The following is a 16,369-nucleotide window of genomic DNA, read 5'->3' on the forward strand; positions in this document are numbered from 1 at the left end:
CATGAAAAATACCTCACAATATTGACTTTATCTAAAGTTTTATCCAACAATTTGGACTTTTTTTTCCTCAAAATTCTGAGAAAAATTGCAATATATAAATTCAATTCTGTGAAAAAAGTTAGAATAGCAAGAGACACTCAGAATTCACAGTTTATATCTTGCTATCTTCTTTTTTTACATCTTGGAATTATTTTTTTTTCAAACCATAAAATATAGATTTATTTTTAAAAAAAATCTGAATTACAAGTTTATATCTTGGAATTCTTAGTTATAGCTCACATTTCTGGCTTTTTAATTTATTTATTTTTTTTACCAATTCTTTGTATCTCATAATTATGTTTTTTCTGCTGTAAAATAAGTAAAATAAAAAAGGTATTTATGTTTATATTTCATGGCAGAAATGGGCTTCCATAAGAAAATGACCAAATGTCCATTTCTGAGATCATTATTCCTTTAAGATGTCATCTCACCTCATCAGTAATACTTCTGAAGACATACATGAGACAATTATGAGATGAAGAAACACAGAAATTAACAACTAGTGCTTCAAAATAAATTAATGATCGTGTAGACCAGCTACAAAAAAAATTAATTAAATTAAATTAAAATAATTTACAGGATTTGTGGTGGCACTGTGGCCGGAAAGACTTCATACATCATACTTCATACATCACTCACTAAAAACCCAGGCCTGATCTTTAGCAGAACACGTAAACGGAGAGAATGAGGTTGGTGCGTGTTTTCGGTTCGCCTTCGTTACAATTAGTTCACTTCATCTTGCGTTTTTAGCACGTTACCATCACACTGAACAGAAATGACAAAAATTGTACAGTAATAATGGCTTATTTTGCCCCTCGTAGACATGAAGTCAACATGAAAAGCTGTTCACAACCCATTTTGCTTCAGTAATCTTTCATATTTCTTGGTGAAACTGGATTTTTATCCATCAGAAATGGATTGAATAGTTAAAAATGGGCGTTATGTACCAGAATGGAGTTAAACAAGAGGGGTTAAAAATGAAAACCCAAAAAAGTTTTGATTTCATGTCGACTTAGTTTGTTTCCAGTGGCCTTCGCTTTGTTCATTTGCTGCAAACTCACAGCTTTTCACATAAACTCAGTGATACTGTTGTTTTAATGTGGAATTGCATCTCGCAAGGCTTCTTTCAGTAAGATGTCGGAAAATAATAACAATAATACCATTCACAGTTTATTTCACATGCCGTATCCTGTTCAGAAACACATCCGGCTGCATTTACTGATGATGAACGAGGCTTTTAACTAGTACTCTAACATCTATATCTAAACACAGGGTAAATATGAATGCAACAATTAAATATAGACATACCGGACGATGCAGTGTCCCTTTCATAAGGATACGACAAATAAAAACTCATTAGCGAGGGAGAATTTACACACAGACTACAGTGTTCACCCTGCAATTGAATCCAGTTTTGTTCACAAAAATGACGATTTAAGTGCAGTGCAAAATTTTCCAAATGACCGAAACAAGACAAACAAACCGCTTTTCCCTAGTGGAGACTCGTTTGCACTATAAAGCATTGAACCTGAGCATAAACCAGCAAAAAGCACGGGAGTTCTTCCATTTCTTTTTTACTCAAAAAAACTCGACGTGTAAAAATAAATGAACTCAAGTCTGCAAAAATAGAGGTCTTTATTTCCGACTTGCCTTACACCTCGCGTCTGTCCAGCCTGCTAGACAGTCATCCTGAGCGAATGCTTCTCAATAGCCTGAGCGCAAAACCGACGTTATTGCTGATTCACCCGCGGCCTGTGCTTCTGCGGTCTCCTTGAACGGCACACTATAAACACACACACCGGCAGAACCACACCATACACGATACAGACGCTTCAGAGGGATACTTTAACCAAAAATCACAATTCTGTCATCATTTGTGTTGTTCCAAACCCATGTGACTTTCTTGCATGGAACACAGACGTAATATTATGATACTTTTATGGTCCTTTTTTTTGGTAATTTTGAAGCTTGACAGGCTGCATGGAGGAACGAAAGTCAAACCAGTTTGGAACAACATGAATTTTACACTAGTTTTTTGGGTAAAGATCCCTTTAATTCTACAGGGACACTGCATCTCCAGAACATCATCACTGCCGCTCGAAAAACTGGAATAATTTATTTTTTAAGTTTTTGAAAGAAGTCTTTTCTGCTCATCAAGGCTTCATTTATTTGATCAAAAATACAGTACAAATAGTGAAATATTATTACAATTTAAAATAACTGTTTGCTATGTGAATATCTGTTAGAATGTAATTTATGTCTGTGATCTGCAGCTGTATTTTCAGCTTCATTACTGCAGTCTTCAGTGTCACATGATCTTTAGAAATCATTCTAATATACTGATTTACTGCTCAGGAAACATTGTGCTGCTTCATATTTTTGTGGAAACCATAAGATAAAAAGAAGAAATTAATGCAGCAAGGATGCATTAAATTGATCAAAAGTGACAGTAAATACATTTATAATGATTTATGTTTCAGATAAATGCTGTTCTTTAGAATTTTCTATTCATCAAAGAATTCTGAAAAAAGCTGTTTTTTGCAAAAATACCAGACAACATTTTTTTCAACATTGATAATAACAAAAACCATTATTAATAACTGAGTACCAATAATAACGAAGCAGTATATTATAATGATTTCTGAAGGATCATGTGACACTGAAGACTGGAGCAATGATGCTGAAAATTCACCTTTGATCACAGAAATAAATTAGATTTTAACATACATTCACATAGAAAACAGTTATTTGAAATTGTAAAAATATTTCACAATTTTTCAGCATTTTTGAGCAAAATAGCCTTTTTTTTTCAAAAACATTAAAAATCTTCATCCTTTTAATCTTTTGACCAGCAGTGCGCAGCGTAATTTTTCACATCAACAAAGACGACGGAAGAAAAGAAACTCTTTGTGGTTGATGTCATACTTTCACACGCTCTCCGTCCGCAGTGTCTCTTCAAACACAGTCCTGAGATGAGGAAAGAATCTGCTTGGGTTCGCATCAAACACTGATTTGATCGTTAAAGATGTTGTTCCGCTAGAGAAGTTGTTCTTTGACTTCCTGTTCGTCCGTAGAGGCGAGCAGCAGCAGCAGTCTGACTGGCTGATCAAATGCCGACCAAGCAGGCATGCTGGGATATTTCCACACGTCTTGGAAGTCAAACAGGGCAAAAGAAACAAGGAAGGACATCGTTCCTGCTGGTGCTCAAACTAAAGTTACCCTAAAGGGCGTGGTTTCTGTAAACTCAGGAAGTAGCAGGTGGCCAGAGACAGGTCTGGCGGGTCCCATCATGGAATGGATCCTCAAGTTACACACTTAACACTTTCGCTCACGTTCCTACAGACATATACACACACATTCTTGCAGACTTCTAACTAATTAACTGGTTAAAATCGAGTTGCCTTGAACACTTGATCGCTAACACTCTGAATTTATGTTCTGTTGTTGTTGTTATTGGAGTTCCTGATTTCGTTTTGCGTTTCCTCTGGCTCGTAATAAAATAAATTATGCGTGTTACTCTAGCTACATTATCACTTCAGAGGAATCTGCCTGAGATGCTCAGAGAGAGAGAGGGGTGGATTATGGGAAGGGCTGATCAGACGGGTCAGGCGTGGATTATTGCCGTGTTTCCTCCGAAGGCTGGTGCTCACCAGGATGAAGGTGCGCAGGGCTGTTTGTTCCTGATGGTGGCGTCAGAACATTCTGCATCTGACGTGTCGCAGTCGGAGTCTCTGAAATGCAGCGGATTCTGAGAGAGAGAGATGAACAAACAGGAAGTTCCATTTAAATTAATTATATTAAGGCAGGGGTGGGACCAGTGGGACAAGGTGGGTCGCACAAAGTCACTTGGCTGCAGCAACACACACTCACACAGTTATAGGGCTGCATGCAATACCAACATTAAAGTGCCCCTGTTATGGATTTTTGAAAATTATCTTTCATGCAGTGTGTAACACAGCTCTAAGTGAATGAAAACATCCTGCAACGTTTTAAATCTGAAAGTGCACCGTGTATAGAGTTATTGTCTCTCAAAAGAGTTGACTCTGAATCATTGAAACGAGTCGTTTTTAAAACGAACCCTAAGCCGTTTCATGTTGACATCAATATGAAACATTAGCATATTGCCCGTAACACCGTAACGGCCGGATTCCTGTGGATACCGTCATGTTGAGAAGAGGGTGAGGGTGAATCCCTTCTTTTTTTACTGCCAAAGGACAAGGCTGTGAAGAATCAATGACTAAAGTTAATTTTTACAGCAGTATAGCCTCAACCTTGTGTTGTGTCCCCGTCATTTTACTGAAGACTGCTGCAGTGTTTCCCACAGACTTACACTCTCTGTGTGGCGAGGCGTGGGATATATATACCGGTTCACATTTACAGCTCTGCATGTTTGATGCGTAAAACTATCAATCGATTTTTACATTGGTCTGAATGAAAATGCAAATTCATTCTTTGCCACTAGGTGCCGCTTTTAGTTTAATTCATTTAATATAAAATATTATTTTAAGATAAAAATGATTTATTTTACTTTATTTCAAATATTTAATAGTTTTAGTAATTGTTTTATTCAGTTATTTTGTAGTTACTTTAATGTATTGTATAAAAAAGAAAGACAATGCATTATATTTTGTTTTCCATTTTATAATTATTAATTTAATTTTAATTTATTTTAAATGTTTTGGTAATACATTTATTTTGATTGTTTTCATTTTAATATTATGTATTCATTTTTATTTCAGATAAAATATATAATCTTTTTGTTTTATTTTGATTGATTTTATTTTAAAATGATTTATTTTTAATTTGTCTAATATTTAATATTTTCAGTTGTATTATTTTGATCGTTTTTATTCAAAAACAAATTATGTATTTATTAAAATTTTAATTTACTTCAAAATACATAATACATAAATATTTAAATTTTTAATTGTAGCCTAGTTTTTAAATTATTCTTATTTCACAAATATATAAAATACACAATGTTTTAGTAAGTGTTTTATTTTGTTCTGATTTTAAAACAATTTATTTTATTTAAAAATTATTCCAAATATTTCATATACTTTTATTTTGAGTGAAATTATGTATTTATATATCATTGAGTGTTTCATTTTGATTGTTTTAAAATTATTATTATTATTATTGAACTATTTCAAATGATTAGCATATCCTCATGAACCCCCTGCTGTTCCTGATTTAAATGAAGCGTTTGAAAGAACCGATTCCCGTGAATGAGTTTGGATGAAATAAGAGACAGCGTTCACCTCATAGCTGTGCTCATCAGCACACAGCTTGCCCAGAGAGATCTGGGTCTTGACCCGGCGGACGGCGCACTCTTTATCGGACAGGCCATCGGACTGCGTGGAGATGTCGATGGGGATCTCCGGCGTGTGGGACAGGAGCTCGTCCAGATGCTCCTCCTGACTGGCGCTGAGCTGCTCCAGCGGGCCGCTGTGCGAGTGATCGCTGGTGTTTCCCTCCTCGCCGTCAGACACCGACAGGTTCTCCGAGCTGAAGGTGGAGTATGACTTGAAGCTGCTCATGCAGCGATGAGGCCTGGAAACAGAGCAGGAGGAAAACAAGATTTAAAAACAACTTATTCTGTGGCTGATGGTACAGAAACACACAGGTTTAAAGATTATGTGATTAATTTGAGGATTTTGGGGAATCGTGACAGAAATGATTAATTATCAATCATCAAAGCAGACTCACCGCTGCCTGCGTGGAAACTCCACCTCACTGTCAACCTCTCCTTCCTCTTCCTCAGACGACTCATCTCCCGCCTGACGGACACATTCAACAGATCATATGTTAAAATCTAAAACATGGATCATATGCAGAACAGTTTCATATCCCCATCATATGCGTCTGATTATTTTGAATAAATTACTAAACTATTTTTTTATATAGAAATTATCAGCAAGAATGCATTAAATTGGTCAAAAGTGACAGTAAAGACATTTATAATGGTACAAAAGAATTCCATTTAAAAAAAATGCTGTTCTTTTGAACTATTCATCAAATAATCCTGAAAAATAAAATGTATCAGTTTCCACATATTGGGTAACACAACTGTTTTCAATATTGATGATAATCAGAAATGTTTCTTGACCAGCAAATCAGTATATTAGAATTATTTGATCACTGAATTACAAATATCCTGTTTATATAAATAATCAAGTTCTAATTAGTAAAGCTGAAGCGTCTATAAGCTTGACCGTAAATCATGATAAGTCTTGATCCATAAGTCTGATATTAATGACAGAAAAAAATTAAAAGTTCAAAGCTCATACACTTACAAATAAAAAGTTTGGAGTTTTTAATGTTCACATGACATGCAGGCAAACAATTAAAATAAGTAATTTAGTATTTTATAATAATTTTATTATTATTATAAATTTTATAATTGATGTTTTTTCTTTTAAATTTTTTATTCATTTATATTTTCATTTTCAAATTGTGTTTTATTTTTTCAATAATTATATTTTTACAATTTATATATATTTTTTTATTTACTTTGTTAATTATCCGCTTTTCATAATTTTTTTTAACTTTAAACAATTCTTTATTTTTAAAAATATTATTAATTTATTTATATTAATAACCTTAATTCATGTTTAATTTTTTATAGTGTTTTTCCCCTCACAACGGTGCCACAATTTTTAAAGTAAAAATAGTGAAATATTATTACAATTTAAAAAATAACCATTTTCTATGTGTATATTTTGTAAAACGTAATTTATTTCTGATCAAAGCTGAATTTTCAGCATCATTACTCCAGTCTTCAGTGTCACATGATCTTCAGAAATCATAATAATATGCTGATTTACTGCTCAAGAAACATTTCTGATTATTATCAATGTTGAAAACTTCATATTTTTGTGGAAACATTTTATTTTTCAAGATTCTTTGATGAAAAAAGTTAAAAAGAACAATTTATTTGAAAAATAAATCTTTTGTATGTCTTTACTGTCACTTTTAATGCAAGTGTGATTCAGACTCACGTTTCTCAGGGGTCTGAGCGAGTGCAGCAGCCCACTGGATCTCTGCTGCGGCTGCTCTCCCGCTGCTTCTCCCTCGGCCGTGGGCTCCATGGCTCTCTTGACGGCGGGCGGCGTCTCTTCACGCGTGCTCAGCAGTGAGTAATGCGGGAGCTCAGGGTGGCTGGGAGCGGCTGGCGTCTCCTGACAGTGCATGCAGCCGGGGAACGGATGAGTCTGGCAGCAGGCCCCAGAGCCCGCGGACGGAGGAACAGAAGACCTGCAGTGGCGTGACTCGGCGTCCACAGCGGTGGAAATGAGGTCGGGACTGGAGCCGGACAGCCTCCGCTGCAGGTGGTCGGTCTGTGGGCTGCGGAGAGCGGCGGCCGGGCCGAAGTAGCGCAGGTTGTTAGCGCAGGTGGCTACGGCGTTTTCGCGGTTCTTCACAGGTAACAGCGGACCCTCGGGCGGAGGGGGATGATGGTGATGGTAGCTTTGCTCCTGCAGGGTTCGTACAAATTTTTCCCAATAAATTTATATTATATTGACTTTTGAGTAGTGCTTTCAAATGATTAATCACGATTAATCGCATCCAAAATAATAATATGTGTGTATATATGTGTATACATAATGTGTCTGTGTACTGTGTATATTTATTATGTATATATAAATACTATAAGTAGCCTATGTGTTTGCTTTCTATGTGTGTTAATAAGTACAAGCTGCACCTGCGCCAGACGTTACTGCATGCATCGAACCTGGACCACAAAACCAGTCATAAGGGTCATTTTTAAAAAATTGAGATTCATGCATCATCTGAAAGCTAAAGCTAATTGAGCTTTCCATTGTTGTATGGTTTGTTATGATAGGACAATATTTGGCTGAGATACAACTATTTGAAAATCTGGAATCTGAAGGAGCAGAAAAATCTAAATATTGAGAAAATCTCCTTTAAAGTTGTCCAAATTAAGTTCTTAGCAATGCATATTACTAATCAGAAATTACGTTTTAATATATTTACGGTAGGAAATTCACAAAATATCCATAGAACATGATCTTCACTTAATATCCTAATGATTTTTGGCATAAAATAAAAATCTATAATTTTGACCCATACATGTATTGTTGGCTGTTGCTACAAATATACCTGTGTTACTCATGACTGCTTTTGTGCTCCAGGGTCACATATCATCAAATCACTGAATATTGTAATTTGTTTAACCAATATTATCAGTTAAACTCAGGACCTGAATTTGGTTTTGGAAACTGTTTCTGTCAATAGTATTCAGGTACAAAAATATTAGAAAATGGAATAAACTGTAAATTAAAAACAGATTAAACAACAGACTGCGCAGCTTTAGGCTGCTGTCACAAGACAATGTATGGATCCAATACTGATGCGTTTCCTTCCTCAACTGTTTACATTCACTTAACACAAAACCGACAGTGTTCATGAGGATACTCGCCATTTTGATGTCATTTTGTGTGTATTTGGCTGCTTAAGTGCAACAAACAGCGAAAAATAACCCAATATATGATACTCATGAAGACATGGTAGTAGGGCTGTCAAAATGGCTGAAAAACTCAATTCGATTTTTGTACTTAAATATTATCAACCTTCGAAATATATGGGAAATTAAATGGCATAATTTCAGTTAGGGGGGAAAAAAGCTTTTGGCTTCTCTCCTGAGGCCACAAGAGGGTGCATCAAGCGAAATATTAATAATGCACGTTTCTTCAAAGCAATAAAATAACACGACTATCTTTGAAAAAAGTGTATAATGTTAATAAACCATATGTAATTAAAACAGCATCATGTATGTATGTTTCGAAAATGTTCAGTTTTGCCGTAAACAAGTTCTTCTCTGCATTGATGTTCTCTTTTCCCGCAGGATTTTGCATAAACAACGTAGCAGCATCGCATCTAGTGGGTTCAACTGGATAGGCTAAAAAAAAAAGCATTAAAATGCAACGTCATCGCATCTTGTGTGCCACTGATAAGGCAGCCTGACGCAACGTTTTTGCATTCGAATGTGGATTTTTATTTAAAATTCGACGAATATTTGAAATTAATTTTTTTTCTACAGCCCTACATGGTACAGCTGCATCATTTACGCAGTTTTCAAATGATTGATTTAGTCTGACAGTCTGTGGATTCATTCTCATCTAACCTACACGCTACCTAACCTAACCATCTAACCTAAAGTCTTCTGAAACGCACTACTTTTCAGTGACATCTTTGATCTGTACACACCCAGTAACAATTCTCACTTAAATGTTACGGTATCATCCCTCTTTAACATCAAGCACATAACATATACTTGAATAAATGTGTGCAGGAATTTCCCTGATTTTAAACTCAAAAGCTTTGGGAATGAGTAAAACTATGCGATATATGCGCAATCCCGCACTGAAATTCAGGACCCGATTAAACATATTCTGTTATACAGAGATTTGTGAAATAAATTTCCATGACTTTTCCAAAACCTTCTGGGTTTATTTTTCTACAATATTTCGAGGCCTGGAAATCACTGTTTTAAAATTCAATGACTTTTCCAGCTGTTTCATGACCGTACGAACCCTGTCCTGTAGGGGCTGCTGTTCCTCCGACAGGACCGAGCTGGGTTTGAGGGCTCCTGGGAACTCGTTGTGACTGCCTTTGCTGTTGGCCCTCCGGTGGCGGGGTTTACTGCGGTACCGGGTTTTCCCAGGCGGGGTGGACACTTTTGGGCTTCCTGACAACGGGGACGGAGCGGGAAGAGGCTCGATGCTGGGAATGCCATCGGAGCGCAGCAGATCCGGCCTGCAGGAGATCACAAGCACCGGGTTAATGACCTCATGAAGAATTCATCACATGGCTTTCCTGTAGCTCAAATAGTAGAGCATGGCGCTAGCAACGCCAAGGTCATGGGTTCGATTCCCAGGGAAAGCAAGAGCTGATAAAATGTAAAAACTGTAACTTGAATGCAATGTAAGTCGCTTTCTGCTAAATGCATAAAATGTAAATGTAAATCACAGATACTATTTCATTCGGCAGAGTATCACTGACTTTAACTACAAATTATCCATCCGTGTTTCCATATTCATGGAAAAATAATCACACATTGACAAAAAATTACATATCAAGATCCTGTATACTACTAAAAACAATAAAAATATAATAATAGAAAGTAAATGATGTTTGTAGAACATTACGTTCATCACGTTGTTCAGTAAAACCCTTTTTCTGGACTAATGATAAACATTCCCAGACTTTTTCTGTCAGCCAAACCCCTTTGACCTATAATATTTACAATAAGTCCCCCTTAGATTTTAAGATACTATGTCAGTAATTTAACAACACATTCGCATGTTTTTGATTGTTTTTATTTTTTTAAATATTTGTATTTTTTTATTATTCTAAATAATTATTTTTATTATGTATTTTTTTACTTAATTTTTTTATTAATTACTTTTTTATATGTTATTTATTTTTTCAACAAATAATTTTATTTATTATTTTTTTGTTTTAATGAATTCATACTTTATACTTGAATTATTTACTTTTCATTTTAAAATGATTTTAATATTATATTTTAATAGCTGTTTATTCTTGATATTTGTTATTTTTAATAAATTATTAGTTTACTTATTTTAATTCTTTCATTCTAAAACTTATTTTTTCCTTTTAATTAACTTTAATATTAATGAATATTAATATTACTAATAATTAATTAATTTGAAATAACTTTCATTTTTATTATTTGCCTTTTATTTTAACATTAGTTTATGTATTTTAATAACTGTTTATTACAGAAATGTTTTTAATACATTATTAAATAATTAATTGTAATCATTTTAATAACTTAACTTCTTTTAATAATTTTTTTTTTTTTAAATAATTGTTATTATTTATATGATTTATTATTTCAATTAATTATAAATTTTTTTTTAAATGAATTGCTAGCCTTTCATCAACTCACAAACCCACTGCAGTTCCCTCATGAACCCCTCGGGGGGCGCAAACCTCATTTTGTGAATTCCTTGGTTAAACTATTAATTCTATTATGATATAGACACCACAAACAGCACGTAGGCCGTGTCTTCACGGATCGCTCACCTCTTTGGCTGCTGTGTCCCAGGCTTATGGTTCATGCTGCTCTTTTTCTTAATGAGCTTCTCAACAGCGTTGGGCCGCACAATGGGCCGAACCAGGTGGCGTTTGTACGTGCCGGGATACTTCTTCTCCACAGCCTGCTCCCTCCTGCAATAAAACATGGCAAACGTTCAGATTCAGTAAAAGCAGAAGTGAGATTTGACTGAATGATCGTTGTGAGCTCATTCAGTGAGAATGTGGGTCATGCAAACGGCACGAGCCGGGTTGAGCTTTAAGCAGATTACATTTAATTAGAGTTTCAGAGAGACGTCTGCATTCAGGCACAGACAGGGTCAGAGTTCAGACTCATTACATCCTTTCATGAATAATTTCATGCCAATAAACAGACAAGCTCAAGAGAGAGAGAGAGACGCACACAGCATAATCGGCATCAGAAAAGCAATTTCTGCAGTATAAAGGATGATTACTTTGCACAGTATGCATGAAATACCCAGCTAACCTCCTGCATTTCCAGTGTAATGAATGAACTGAAAGTACTCTAATTTAAAATCTCTTACTTGACTCATTATTTGATTAGACTACCAGAAGTAATTCACGCAAAATTAGATGCAATGCAAACTGAATGACCAAACTTATTTATGAGATTACAGAAACTAGTTTCTTGATCCTTGTTTCCTGACTTGCATGAACGTGTTAAACTTTAAAAATAATAAAAATGCATTAGTTTGATTCATTTTTGTGAATCAGTTCAGTTTGTTTTGAATCAGTTTGAAATTATTTAATTAATTCAAATCATCACTCAAATCTGGCACTTTTCAACATTAATAAAAATATATAGAGGTAAATATTTATGATCATGACTTATATTGGTGTGTATGAATGAAAATGATTCACTATGATTGTTCCTTAGAGAAAAGCATGTACTATTGTATTGTACTGTATTTTATTTCTAACATTTTGAACAAACTTGACTACAATGATCAGTTGGTTTGATATGGAAGCTTGTTTCTGCCACAGAATGAAAACAAATTGAAGTAATTGTGACATTATCATCTCACAATCCTGAGTTTAAATCTCTCAATTCTGTTCTGTAAGTAAATATTTCAATCATTTAAAAATACACTTGCATGTTCATGGTTCTCTGATGTTGGCTAATGTCCACATAACAAGGCAGGGAAACAAATATAATATTTAAGATTTTTATTTTTTTTGGTGTGTTTTATTTTATTTAGTGTTTATATTTTAGAATTACTATTATTATCATTTAAAAATATTTTTTATTATGAATATTTATTCATTAATTACTTAATTATCTGATTTTCATTTTAAAATTGTTACTTTATTACTATTGAATTTTTGTAATTATTATTTTATTATTTCTCTTAATTTTTAATTATTTGCTTTTCAATTTACCATTATTTTAGTATTTTTTATATATATATTTAATAAATAATTTTTAATAATTTCACAATAATTCATTATTAGTTTTCATTTTAAAATGAATAATGTTAAAAAAATGATAGTTTTTTTTTTACAAATCATTTTTTTGTTCTGTTACTGAATAAAAAGAGAAGAAGGTAATTTTAATTTTAATAATATTTATTTGTTTAAAATCAATAGTTTTTTTGCTCTGCTACTGAATAAAAAAAAAGAAGGTAATTTGGATTCTTTATCTCACAATTCAGACTTTCCTTCTTGGAGTTGCGATGAAACCTTAGAGATTGTAGGATATACGTTTACAATTACCTTTTTGGTTTTTTTACTCAGTTGCAGAAACAAGTTTTCATAGCTGAAATTATGCTTTTTTTGACAGAAAAAATAAAAGCAAAGCATGAAGGACTTACTTGAGCAGCTCTTTTTCTCGAACCTCCAGCTGCAGCATGATAGCGCTGAGCTCCATGTACAGGTTATTGGCTCGCTCCAGTTTCCTCTCGTAATGCTCTCGGATATCCAGAGCGTGTCTGAAACGCACGAGACAGTGAGACAGCACATAACAGACAGTCACCTCCAGCTAAAGCTTCTGCTGTTGTGTGCGATTCGTCTGCTCTCACCTGAGCTCGTCTCTTCTGCGGCGAATCAGCTCCTCGTCCAGTCGGTGGATGCAGGTGCCTTCGCTCTTGATCTTCTCGAAATGCTTCTTCACTTCCTCTCTCCACTCCGTCTGCCACAGACAAGATTGTTAGGGTTAATTAAAATGGTAACACTTTAGTTTGTATATATTAAATAACATATTAATGCCTTATTCTTAGCTACCTTACTAACTATTAATAAGCAGCAAATTAGGAGTTTATTGAGGCAAAAGTTGTAGTTAATTGTTAATAGTGAGAATTGGTCCCCGAACTAAACTGTGATCATTAAAAGTATTAAAAATGTTTTTTTGGTAATCGAAAAAATAAAATAAAATATAAATATTAAATAAAAAACTTAAAATTAGAAATGTCGACTTAGCAACTAGCTGATATACAATTCAAAATAAAACTAAAATAAAAATAAATTCAAGCTAAATAGAAATATTAAAAAGCAAAAAATTATTAAAAAATATTTTATTTTAATTAAATTAAAATAAAAAATGACAACATTTAAGATAAAGCCAATTGCCACATACAATACTGTTATTGAAAAATTATATATTAAAAATTGTTTTCGGTAATTGAAATAAAGCTGAAATAATATACAATATAAACATTAGATGAAAAACTTAAGAAGATTTAAATACAAATTAGAAATGTTGACTTAAAAATGAACTGAAATTAATTTCTGACAACATTTTTTACTACAAGTAAAACTGAAAGTTGAATAGAAATATTTTTAAAAAGCAAAAACTACTAAAAATTATATATATCAAAAAAAGAAAAAATCTTTCTAAAATAATTATTAAAATAATTATAAATATTTCAAAATATCTATAAATAGTATTTAAATAATCCTAAAATAACACTGGTCACACACAAACATACACATGAAATCAATGGATGGAAATCATTAAAATCTGGTTATACTTTCAACAATTAATATCCTATAATGGTTTAATTAACAACTCTTTTAGATGAATCAAACAAGTAACTGTGTTTTCAGATTCTTTTTGACAGATTCATTACAGAACTGAGTCAAAAGAGTCATTTGTTCATGAATCACACTACAGTTCCCATGCTGCATGTTTGTTGAATGCAATTTGCAATTTAATTTTAGCGATGTAGTTCCTATTTATAGAACTATTAGAGAGCTGAGAAACAATTGGATAAGTGGTTCATGTTGCTTTTGCATTTCTTTCTTTCTGTGGTGATGCCGCTGGACGACACAGTGACTCTTTCTGGATGAAACTCAGCAGAAGTCAGTGTAGAAGTCAACATTTGCTCACTTGAGATTTGAAGTAGGTCTCCTGTGGTGTCCCGAGCACATCAGCCGAGGCAATATCCAGATGGAGAAGGATCTGCCTGAAGGACGGACGGTTTCTGGGTTTACCTTGCCTGCAGGTACAAGAACACAGTCTCAATCGACCAATAAAACCCTGTTTTAGAGAACTCTTGGAAATCCTGGATTCTGATTGGCCAATCACAGCATTCTGCGGTCAAAAATCTCTCTACAACTACCTGGAAACTACCAAAAACATCCTAGCAATGACACTGAATGGCCTTAAAACCTTAGAGATTGTAGAATTATTCTCAATTTTACACATTTCAAGTGTTTTCAACTACTTTAAACTTTTGGCCAAACAGTACTTTTTCAAGCCAAACCTTTTTAATCTAGTTTTAAAACAGACTTGTACATAGTTTCATTTGTATCACTTCATGCTCTTTTTGTGTTTTCCCTCTCATAGTATAAAAATAAATTCAAATCAATATTTCTTGTACATTCTTCCTTTCATATGTGTAGTTTTATTCTATAAACAATAACAATGTTCTGAAATACAGCACAAAAGTATGTGTGGATGTAATTGTTGTAGACAGCGCTGGGTAGATTACTAACAAATTGTAGTCCACTACTGATTACAGATTACATGATGAAAACTGTAGTTCGTAATGTAATATAGGTACTGTATTCTGACTACTTTAGAATACTTGTGTGAATACTATGTTATCATGTAATCCCCACCAAAAAAGTAACTGTAATCTTATTTTAAAATGTAATATACTCTGATTAGAAGTACATCATTTTTTGGAATCTGATTACATAATAATAATCCAGATTACATGTAACACTGGTTGTAGATGACGTTGAGTCTCACCAGGTTTGTTTCATGAGAATCTTGAAGCCGTCGGGACAGGTGGACGGCACAGGCAGATGGAGGCTGTTACTGCCCACACCCCAAATAATAGCAGACGAGTCCACGTCCTTATAGGGGATCTCACCGGTCAGCAGCTCCCACAACACCACCCCGAACGACCTACAAACACACAACAATTAGCATTCACTGCTTCTACCACTGCTCAAACGCTTGAGGTCGGTCAGAGTTTTTAATGCTTTTGAAAGTAGTCTCTTCTGCTCATCAAGGCTGCATAAAATATTGTAAAAACAGTGCAATATTATTACAATTTAAAATAACTATTTTCTATGTGAATACATTTTAAAATGTAATTTATTTCTGTGATCAAAATTTTCAGCATCATTACTCCAGTCTTCAGTGTCACATGATCCTTCAGAAATCATTCTAATATACTGATTTGTTGCTCAAGAAACAACTGTGATTTTTATCAATGTCATTGCATTAGTTCACACTCACCAGATGTCTACTTTCTCTGACACCGGCTCATTCCGGATCACTTCGGGAGCCATCCAGGCCACCGTACCCGCAAATGACATCTTTGTACTCTTGTCACTGAGCTCTTTAGATGTTCCAAAGTCTGAGATCTTAACGTTGTCACTTTGAGTGACTAGCACACTGCAAAAGAAAGCACACACATTCAGAGAAGCAGAACGCATTAGTACTGTCCATTTACAGTATTTCCATATATACCATATGTGATTTGAGTGCTGAATGTTGTGAGACAAATTGACCCCATTATTTTTTTTGTATATTAAATATTAGTATTGTAAGAAAATTACTACAAATAATACTGAAATAAAAAATTAATTAAAAGGTAAATATTAAATAATATGAAATCTTAAATAATAAAATTAATATTAAAATTTAAATAATATTAACTATTAAAAATGATAAAAGCACACAAATAAATTACTAAAAATATAAAGATAAAAGCCAATTCAAAATATTATATATAAATACTATAATAGTAAATAAATAATCCTAAAATCCCAC

At 33.8% G+C, this 16,369-nt stretch overlaps 1 protein-coding gene across 3 annotated transcripts in view; it reads right to left on the reverse strand.

Annotated features, from left to right (window-relative positions):
- Window positions 1–2,731: 2,731 nt before the first annotated feature.
- LOC306877275 (mitogen-activated protein kinase kinase kinase 13-like) overlaps window positions 2,732–16,369 on the reverse strand; it is a 62,998-nt gene continuing 49,360 nt past the window's right edge. For 2 of the 3 annotated variants that reach the window (XM_079428935.1, XM_079428934.1), the window contains 11 exons: window positions 15,833–15,991; window positions 15,338–15,496; window positions 14,471–14,579; window positions 13,164–13,273; window positions 12,957–13,073; window positions 11,116–11,259; window positions 9,597–9,819; window positions 7,041–7,517; window positions 5,749–5,819; window positions 5,301–5,592; window positions 3,557–3,787 (listed from right to left, as the gene is read on the reverse strand). In XM_079428935.1, coding sequence (XP_079285061.1) covers window positions 3,686–3,787; window positions 5,301–5,592; window positions 5,749–5,819; window positions 7,041–7,517; window positions 9,597–9,819; window positions 11,116–11,259; window positions 12,957–13,073; window positions 13,164–13,273; window positions 14,471–14,579; window positions 15,338–15,496; window positions 15,833–15,991 — 1,963 coding nt within the window. In that variant the 3' untranslated portion in view covers window positions 3,557–3,685. Of the gene's footprint in view, window positions 3,788–5,300; window positions 5,593–5,748; window positions 5,820–7,040; window positions 7,518–9,596; window positions 9,820–11,115; window positions 11,260–12,956; window positions 13,074–13,163; window positions 13,274–14,470; window positions 14,580–15,337; window positions 15,497–15,832; window positions 15,992–16,369 lie in introns of all 3 variants that reach the window. The other variant, XM_079428936.1, reaches the window with a different exon arrangement.

This window comes from Barbus barbus, assembly GCF_936440315.1.
Source record: "Barbus barbus genome assembly, chromosome: 11".
Taxonomy (NCBI): domain Eukaryota; kingdom Metazoa; phylum Chordata; class Actinopteri; order Cypriniformes; family Cyprinidae; genus Barbus; species Barbus barbus.